This window comes from Quercus suber, unplaced genomic scaffold (genome assembly GCF_002906115.3).
Source record: "Quercus suber isolate HL8 unplaced genomic scaffold, Cork oak 2.0 scaffold_105, whole genome shotgun sequence".
NCBI lineage: Eukaryota > Viridiplantae > Streptophyta > Magnoliopsida > Fagales > Fagaceae > Quercus > Quercus suber.
The window spans coordinates 380,156-390,930 of record NW_027069570.1 but is presented as its reverse complement, the minus strand read 5'-3'; the positions used below and the strand labels follow the sequence as shown (position 1 = coordinate 390,930).

The following is a 10,775-nucleotide window of genomic DNA, read 5'->3' as shown; positions in this document are numbered from 1 at the left end:
TCACAGTGAACTACATTGTTTATTAGTTTCACATTTGTACAAAATATAGAGTTAAATCAACTTTTAGTTTTTATTACCTTGATCGTAGACCATGAGTTATCGAGATAAATTATTATTTTTTAGAGAAGATTTAATCTATAAATTTTCATATTTTATGACTTTGATTTCTTTTGAAAATTTTCTCTAATTTAGTGCCTACATGTAGGCAGAGCTAAGGGTTTTGATCGGAAAAAGTGTTTGATATCATTAGGTATATCACATCTCTCTCATATGAGAGTGTGAACCCACTCTCATATAAGAGATATTTAACACATCCTAGTGATGTAAAATAAAAGTTGCTTGGAGATCCAGCGAAAACCCCCTAGCTTCAAGTGATGTGGGGGTATTCAATTATTCAATGTACTAGTAACACTTGCTGCCGTGCCTTTATCTATGTTTATATATATATATATATATTGATGAATTTTATCTATGTTTATATGTACCACCTATTTGGTGGTTGAGGAATGAATAACTTGGTCTCATATTTTTAGTCACTTCAGGGTGAACTGCTCTTCAATAATTGCGTGGAGGTGACCAAATTGCACAATATATAAAAAATGCTCATTTTATTCTACAATAGTTACACTATAAATGGTAAGAAGTCTTGTTCAATAGTTAGTTAGTTACACTATATTTGGCTATTTGCTTCCTCATGAATTCCTAAAAAGGAACGAAACCAGATTGCTATCAAAGGAATGACCCCCATTGCCTGTCTTGTCCAAGTAATTCGGATGTACAAAACAAATTATTGATATTATGTGGGAAAAAAAAGGGTTTCTAAATTAATTGAAGCACTGTAGTTGATTGCCGATAGTTTGTCATCATTCAATCCCTATTATATTTTTGTATGTCAAATACCCAGAATACATAATATTTCAATGCATATCATTTATATTAATTATGAATTGTTTCATCTTCAAATGGGCAATGATCAATCAAATTCATTAAAAAAGTTGATAAACTAATATAAAAGTATCATACATTTGTATATTCTGGAAAAAAAAAATTGCAATTTGAATTTTCTACCCTAAATTTAAAATTTGAATATATGATAAACTAATTATAGCTTTCTCTTAAATCGAAATTTTGACTCCACAACTCATGTAAAAGTTCTTCGGAAAAATTACATTTTACCACCCTAAACTATATACCAGATTACACTTTGCACCATAAACTATTCGAATGCACACTTTGCACCCTAAACTATCACACTTATCACACTTTGCATCCTACCATTACTTTTACTATTAAGTTAAATAGAAATTGTTTAAAGACCAACAACACCCTTTTTACAAAAAATTAAAAACAAATGCTTATTTATTTATTAATTTTCAGGTCTTTCTCTCTCTTGCATGCGTGCAGGAACACAAGCGCTGCAAATTTTGAAACCACCTCCAGAAACATCTTGAACTTCAGCGGTTGCCTCCATACCCATGTCGCCACTGCATAGATCAGCGTCTTCGTTCCCTCCATACCCTTTGCTCTCTCTTCTCTCTCTAGCTCATACGGTAGTTTGGTATTTTTACTATTTTAAGGAAACTATGATTTCTCTCTTACTCTCTCTGACCCTTCGTGTACGTTGGTTTATTTAGTTTTTGATGCATGTAGGAACTGTGAAAAAGATAGTGTTTTTATTTTTTGGGTTCAAATCTCGGAGACTTTTTTTGATTCGATGAGTTTGATCTAGTTTTAGTTTTACTTATGGGTTGGGTATTTGGGGTTCAGTTCAACCACTTCTTCTTAGTCTTACTACTGTTCTAGTGCCCAACACACTTAACAAGGCGTTGATTTAATGTATGAAAGGAGTTCATGGACGCACATCTAAAAGTGGACTTTAAAGACCTGTTGGGCGAGAGAGAGAAAGACCTGGAAAATAAAAAACATATAAAAAATTTTTTTTTTGGTAAAAAGAGTGTTTTGGCCTTTAAATAATGTGTCACTTGAGCAAAAATCACATGCAAGTCATGTGCTATCAATTGTTGTTTAACTTAACAGTAAAAGTAACGATGGGGTGCAAAGTGTGATAAGTGTGATAGTTTGGGGTGCAAAGTGTAATCTGGTGTATAGTTTAGGTGGTAAAGTGTAATTTTCCCAAAGTTCTTCAGACAAAAGTATCACACCAATACAATTTTNTCCCCTCCACAAACTATTGGTGCTTCTAACATAGACGTTTAGACTAAGTGTCCATTTGGAAAAGATTATTTTTGTCAACTTATTTTACTATTCAGCCTATTTTTATTACTATTCATGAGTCTCACTACACTTTTGGTATTATTCATGGGTTCCATTGTATTATTTCAGCTAACTTTTACCTTTATTTACAGTACTTTCAGTAAAAAGTTTTTAGTTTCAACAAAATAAGTAGATCTCAAATGGATCCTAAGTATCTATTAATGATTTTCTAGTAAAATATGCAAGAAGAACATTTGGGAGGAAGTGAGTGATTCCCCCCCCCCCCCCCTCAAGTGGGGTTCCCACTAATTTCTATTCATGATTTTTTATTTTATGTAACAATAATACGTATGGTCATATTATCTCATATCTAATACCATCCCTCTCTGCGCACTGTTCCCATTATTTTTTATTTTATGTAACGGTCGTAATATTTCACTAATGCATTTAACCATCTCTCCCCACACCCCTTCCAACAAATTAAAAAAAAAAAGGGTGGGGTGAGAGAAATATAGGTATCTAGGCTCCTCCCTGATATATAATAGACATTTTTTTTTTTTTTTTTTGAGTGAGAATCATCCCTGATATATAATAGACCTTTGTTAAAATTGATCATAGATCTTGGTCGATTAAGTCCACTCTCGCTGCTGTTCATGTTCCCATTGACCTCGTGAGTCGTGACATCCAAAACCCTATAGTTCCAAGAAGGAAGAACTTTAGGCTTATATGACCCATTTGTTGTGGAAAGAGATTCGGTGCGATGAGAGAGTTAACATGGTTGTCATGAAACTTCTTACCTTACCTATTGGCTTGATTTCAGAACTATTTCTGGAAAAAAAATTAATAAAAAAAAGGATCGTATTTCCTGGAAAAGGTAGAGATATGTATTTTTTAGCTTATTATAAGTGGGGGCGAGGAGATTCAAATCAATTTCTCACGTGAATGATACAATACTTTTTGCAAGTAAAAATAAGAGCCCAACAAATACTTAATAAATAATAAATATAATGACATAAATTTTTTATAATTGTTCAAATGACATGATAATTCAAATACAATAAAAGTAATATCAATTATGGAATCATATAAAAGCAAGTTATGTGAATTACAACTTAACAATTTAATAATTTTTTAAAAAAAGTGTACACCTATAAACATTACTTATATTCAAATATCATTATACCTTTATAAATGCAAGCAATAAAATTATTGTGAAAACGATTTTCCAAGTATTACAATTCGAAATTTAGAATGATTTTGTTTTCACAAGAATTTTACTACAATCTTTGAAATATTATTAACTGGTATAATTTTCAATTTAAAAAAAAAATTATAATAAAGTGAGGATATGCAAACAATTACTTCAAGCTCGGCTCTAGCCTCTAGGCCAAGTGGCCTAGGCCTAAGGCCCCTTGTTACAAAAAGACCCCAAAATTTTAGGATAATAATTAGTTTCAAGACTATATTTGGCTATTTGCTTCCTCATGAATTCCTAAAAAGGAACGAAACCAGATTGCTATCAAAGGAATGACCCCCATTGCCTGTCTTGTCCAAGTAATTCGGATGTACAAAACAAATTATTGATATTATGTGGGAAAAAAAAGGGTTTCTAAATTAATTGAAGCACTGTAGTTGATTGCCGATAGTTTGTCATCATTCAATCCCTATTATATTTTTGTATGTCAAATACCCAGAATACATAATATTTCAATGCATATCATTTATATTAATTATGAATTGTTTCATCTTCGAATGGGCAATGATCATTCAAATTCATTAAAAAAGTTGATAAACTAATATAAAAGTATCATACATTTGTATATTCTGGAAAAAAAAATTGCAATTTGAATTTTCTACCCTAAATTTAAAATTTGAATATATGATAAACTAATTATAGCTTCCTCTTAAATCGAAATTTTGACTCCACAACTAATGTAAAAGTTCTTCGGGAAAATTACATTTTATCACCCTAAACTATATACCAAATTACACTTTGCACCATAAACTATTCGAATGCACACTTTACACCCTAAACTATCACACTTATCACACTTTGCATCCTACCATTACTTTTACTATTAAGTTAAACAGAAATTGTTTAAAGACCAACAACACCCTTTTTACAAAAAATTAAAAACAAATGCTTATTTATTTATTAATTTTCAGGTCTTTCTGTCTCTTGCATGCATGCAGGAACACAAGCGCTGCAAATTTTGAAACCACCTCCAAAAACATCTTGAACTTCAGCGGTTGCCTCCATACCCATGTCGCCACTGCATAGATCAGCGTCTTCGCTCCCTCCATACCCTTCGCTCTCTCTCTCTCTCTAGCTCATACGGTAGTTTGGTATTTTTACTATTTTAAGGAAACTATGATTTCTCTCTTACTCTCTCTGACCCTTCGTGTACGTTGGTTTATTTAGTTTTTGATGCGTGTAGGAATTGTGAACAAGATAGTGTTTTTATTTTTTGGGTTCAAATCTCGGAGACTTTTTTTGATTCGTTGAGTTTGATCTAGTTTTAGTTTTACTTATGGGTTGGGTATTTGGGGTTCAGTTCAACCACTTCTTCTTAGTCTTACTACTGTTCTAGTGCACAGCACACTTAACAAGGCGTTGATTTAATGTATGAAAGGAGTTCATGGACGCACATCTAAAAGTGGACTTTAAAGACCTGTTGGGCGAGAGAGAGAAAGACCTGGAAAATAAAAAACATTTAAATTTTTTTTTTTTTTTTTGGTAAAAAGAGTGTTTTGGCCTTTAAATAATGTGTCACTTGAGCAAAAATCACATGCAAGTCATGTGCTATCAATTTTTGTTTAACTTAACAGTAAAAGTAACGATGGGGTGCAAAGTGTGATAAGTGTGATAGTTTGGGGTGCAAAGTGTAATCTGGTGTATAGTTTAGGGTGGTAAAGTGTAATTTTCCCAAAGTTCTTCAGAAAAAAGTATCACACCAATACAATTTTTTAAAAATCAAATTAAAGTGACTAGTTCAATCGTTGTAATCGTAAACTTGCCTATTTATCAATTTGATTAACGTAAAAACCAAAATATCTATCAAAATACCAGCCACAAATTGAAAATCAATGATTCAATCGACAAAACCAAGAGCTAGATCGGGTTAACTAGGTCAAAATGAGTCCTAATTAGCACATGTAACCGCACCAAAAGAATCAACAAGATAACAATCATGGAGGAACTTATATTGAATCTGTAACAACAAATCCAATCAAGTCTCCATTGACAAGTCCATCATTGTAGTAGTTGCTTTAATGACTTTAATGTTGGGTTTTATGGAGCCTAGTTTTGTTTGATCCGAATTATGACCCAACTTAATATAAAAGTGTTACAGTTTTTAATGAAATTTTTTCTGAGGCTTAGTCCATTGTTTTTAATGGGATTATGATCCTAAGCGCTCATGGACAAACCCTAGAAAAAAATTTGGCCAATTTTTAGCCCATTGTAGATCCTGTGTGTAAGATAAAAAGTCTATTGTTTGGAGATTAGGGTTTGGTATTTGAGAGAGAAAACTGTACTACCACTTTTTGTATTTTTCCCCCCTGTGAATAGTAAAATCATTGCAAATCCATGAATGTAGACAAATTACCGAACCACGTAAATATTGTCTTGTGTGATTGTTTTTCTTTGAAGATTTTTTTTTTCTTTTTATTTTTGCTTCTCACAAATCTAGGAATTTCGTATATATTTCCTACATTCAATGCCACACACCCAAACAAACCCAACTGCAATGATAACACTTATCTTTGCATCAACAAAGGTCACCAACTGCTTGGTTGAGTTTAAGATCAATGCAAATCACAAGGCTACAAGGGAGATTGTCGATAGAGTAGCATGTTAACTTGTGAGTGATGAATAATAATTACTGTTTAGCCTAAGGACTTTCTCTCTAAACAACAACTAGAAGAAAGTATAGAAGGAGATGGAGTTAAAGTTGAACTCAAAATGAGAGTATTGGGAAGATCAAATGGTTCATTTGCATTGATTTTATGTTTGACCAATATTACTATTATAGGTTATGCTCCATTTGACCCAATTTTCCTAGGGTTTTTGCTAGGATTCATTTAATTTGGGAGTCTAATGGTGGGAAAATAGGGATCTTTCTCTCTCTCTCTAGAAACTATACTCTAGCGGAATATCTATATCACTATGTCATTCATCGTGATCTAGCATAATCATGGTTTTAAAAATCGGATTGGACTAACCGCTTCAATCGAGCACCATATCTTTAACTAATTTGATAAAAATTGTAAAAACCAATGGTTCAACTGTAAAAACTGTTGATTCAATTAGAAACCAAATCATTTTTTGATTCTTTGACTATTCCAGTTTTCAAAATCATTAGCATAAATTAATTATAATGGCATTAATTCGATCACTACTTCTATCTAGGTTAGACCAAAACACTAAAAACTAGTTTTGTTTCCCATTCACCAATCGATCTTATATATTTTTAAAACCATGCACCCATACATATGTTACATTTTACACAAAATCTAGTTTTGTTTCCCATTCACCAATCGATCTTATATATTTTTAAAACCATGCACCCATACATATGTTACATTTTACACAAAATCACACTTAACTTTTTAGTACTGGTAGTTACGGAATTTGCTATTACTTTATAGATTTTTACCATTGGGTATTGACCCTTAGGGTCTTCTCAATTTCAATTTTAGTTCCCTACTTATATGTGATAATTCCTTTTTGGTCAAACTATAGAAATATTTTAGTATTATTATTTCTACCAAAAAAATTTTAGTATTATTATTTTCACAAAATAATAAAATATGCACCAAAAAAGAAAGTCATATAAAATTGGCGCCAAAGGTGTCATGTCAATTGAGAGGGTGTTTTTGGTCGGATCAAAATCTAAAGGGGTTTTCATGCTGGGACCCATCTCAGATGTATTACCCTCGGCCTCATCTTTGGCTTATATATTGCCCACCACCTCGTCCCTTCACGCCCCCTCTCCTTTTCTCAGTCACTCATCTCTCTCTCTCTCTCTCTCTCTTACTTTTTCTTCTTCTTCTTCTTCTTCTTCTTCTATCAATTCCTCTTAGATTCTCTTTATCTTTGTAATACTAGATAGCCTTATAATTTTGTCTTTTTCTTTCAGCCAAAGTACCTTACAATTGTAAGTTGTGTCCTTAACAGTTGAGACTTGGGAGTGTTTTTGGTTTGCCTCGGAATTAAGGGACAAGTGATACTCTACTACAACACAGCATGAAAGAGAGTGGCAGGAAACAAGGTGCACCTTCACCTTGTGCAGCATGCAAGCTTCTCAGGAGAAGGTGTGCTCAAGACTGTGTTTTTGCTCCTTATTTTCCTGCAGATGATCCCCAGAAATTTGCTAATGTGCACAAGGTGTTTGGGGCCAGCAATGTCAACAAAATGTTACAGGTTTCTAGCTAGCTTTCATACTATAAACTCTCTCTTGGAAAAAGACTATAGAATTTTTTATTTTTTTTTGGAAGCAACTTCTTCTTAAACAAAGACTGAAAATTTTCTACAAAGACTAAACTTAAAAAAAGAAAAAAAAAATAGTTGGAGTCCAAAAAAATTATTCCATGAAAATTTTTTTATTTTCATAATAAAAATTTCATAATTTGCACCTCACATGTGGACCCACTAAGTCTGCAACTTTTTCATTTTAATAAGATAGTATTTCTTGGTAAATAGATTGAAATTGTTGTAAATTTTGTTTGTATGCGGTAATTTTATTATATTGATGGCTAAATATCCCAACTAGTTCACATTTGAAGTCATTCCTACATACTCCTAAATAGTGCATAACCCAAGAAAAAGTCTTCCCTACAAGAAAAGTAGACATCTGACCAACCCTACTATTTTTTACTAATTCTTCAAGTGTACATAACTCCATATCTTTTATAGGGGTTTATGAATTAGGTATGGCAGAGTTTATTACAATTTTGTGGCAAATTAATGCAGTTATATATGATAATATTGAGTAAAAAATATATATGAAGACTGTCGTACTAGTTTGCAACCAAATTGCGTGAAAGAAGCAAACAAATTTGTGTGGTGTTTTTAGAAAATCTCACTAACTCATCACAGTTTGTTCTGGAAAAATTTTTTTTTTTTTTTTTTTTGGGTCTATGGGTTGATTTTACGATTGTATTTTAATTTTAGTTAGTGAGAAAAAATATTTAAGAGTTGCCAATTATATTTTATTTTTCTACAAAATTTCCCTCCAGAAATTAGAAAAGAGTGATGTTCTCTCTGTCTCTCTCACTTTTTGGTCCAACATGGACCAAGCTTGACGGTTTGCTGGGCGAGGCATCAAGGGCAAGGGCAGTTCAGCGACTTTGATGAAAGATGTCTTCGGAATTGGGATCACTAATTGCTGAAACATATTTTTTATGAACAAAATAAATTGTTATCTTTTGTCTTTTACATTATCTTTATACAAATATACATATGATATAATTGATGTTTTTTTTTTTTTTTTGATGAAATATAATTGATGTTTTCAAATCACGTGCAGTTGTTTCTTATGTAGTCTTGTTATTTTATTGAAAAACACCAAAACTAAATGTCAATCGGGCACGCCTTTTACAGATCTGGGCCCCTCTGTGGTTTCCATATAATATCTACCTCTTACATAATAAAAAATAAAAAATAAAAAAAACTACCGAAAAGAATATTGTTTACAAAAAAAAAACTAAAAGAAAGTCTTAAATATATATTCCACACATGGAGAATGAAAAAGAATTAAACCAAATTCTAGAAGTTGGGTATCATGTAACTGGTCTTCAAAAAGAAGCAAGCAAAGAAACTTTAGACTAGTTAGAATTAAGCTTTATACATGAATGATACATTGGCATATATAAAAGATTAAAACAAGCTTTTTAAGAAACCAAGATGATATGATCATGACATATATATATATATATATAGCTCTGAAAATATTTTGGGCTTGGGCTTGGGTTACACATAGGTTCTATTGGATCCATGGCTAAGAGGAAATTTTAATTGTGAACTTAATTAACAGGAATTGCCAGTGGACCAGCGAGGTGATGCAGTTAGTAGCATGGTTTATGAAGCAAATGCAAGGGTTCGTGACCCTGTGTATGGGTGTGTTGGTGCTATTTCATCTCTACAGCAACAAATTGATGTGCTCCAGACCCAACTGGCTCTGGCTCAGGCTGAAGTGGTGCACTTGCGGGTGAGACAGACTGCATCAATGCCCAACCATGGGGTCGGGCCAGGTAGCCCAAGTAGTAGTGGCTCGCCATCATCAAGGCTCATGGGCTCACAAGTCAAGCCCAATTTTGATATGGATATGGTAGTGGATCAGTCCAGTTTGGGAGAGTCAATGTGGTTATGCTAGTTTAATTTCTACTGGTCATGCCTCCTATCGCTAGATTAATTTTTGTCTCCCTGAGTTGGATTTAAATTTGATATAATTATTATACATCAGCAATAGTAAAGAAAAAATATATCTTATGAGATGGTCTTATGGAACGTCCCTCTCATGACATATGAATCCTACAGGCGTGTGAGACCCACCAAATGTATTAGAGACACCCATAAAACCGTCTCAAGAAATACATAATGTATTGGTAGGGGTAATCGTGGTGGCGGCAGTGGCGGCGGCTGTGGCTGTGGCTGTGGCAGTGACAGGAGCAGTGGCGGAGGCCATTCGCCCGCTTTGGTTTGAAATGGGTGTTTATGATTAACTTATATATGTATATTGTAAATATAATTCAAGCTTATATATATTTTTAGTAATTATATAGTGCGGACTTGTGATCAGATTATTACATGGAAATTTTCCATGTATTGTAAGTGATGCCTTGGGTATTAATAGCAAGGGAGTATAAATGGGTGGTATCTACTTTTAATTATTTCAGGGTTTTCCATTTTACCATGACATGTTTATTAGTTGTGGACTTGTAGTTCATCTATCTCTCTCTCTCTCTTAAAGATTACTTTTTTTATTAATCTCAATCAAAAGCTCCTGATTAACCTGCCACACTAATTAAATACATTTGAATTATCCTAGGAAAGAAAAAAGCAAAAGGATACCATTACATTAGATTACTTTGTGAATTTGAATTATAATATAAGGTTTTCAGCATTTTAAATTTTCAACTTAAGAACAAGAAAGTTGAACTTTGATGAAGTTGGTATGAAAAGTCCTGAGTTTTCCCATGCCTTCGATAAGAATTTTACATCCTGTTTCCTTCAATTTCCTCTGTAGAAAATGGCTTGATTGAGAGATATATTTTCAATCAAAGAGATTGGTTGGTCCTCTCTCTCTCTCTCTTCTTTTTTTTCATTTATTTAATAATAACAATAATTATTTTGATTTTAATTTATAATTTAGTAGTTCAGAGTGGGGACATTTGAATTTGAGAAACTTCTGTTAGAAATATCAAGAAGTGTCATTTGAGTTATAAAGATTTCTAAGGTCTTATTTTATTTCGTCTTAATTTTCTTGAGAAAAAATGCTTTTTTTAATAATAAAAAAATTCTAGAAACTATCCTATTTAGACTTGCACCCTTTTAAAAG

General features: G+C 32.6%; 1 protein-coding gene across 1 annotated transcript; it reads left to right on the top strand.

Annotated features, from left to right (window-relative positions):
- Positions 1–7,183: 7,183 nt before the first annotated feature.
- LOC111997151 (LOB domain-containing protein 4) lies at positions 7,184–10,107 on the top strand. Its single transcript, XM_024029217.2, has 2 exons — positions 7,184–7,639; positions 9,252–10,107. Exons 1-2 carry the CDS (start codon positions 7,463–7,465, stop codon positions 9,588–9,590), a joined length of 516 nt encoding a protein of 171 aa, XP_023884985.1. The 5' UTR covers positions 7,184–7,462; the 3' UTR covers positions 9,591–10,107.
- The last annotated feature ends 668 nt before the right edge of the window (positions 10,108–10,775 follow it).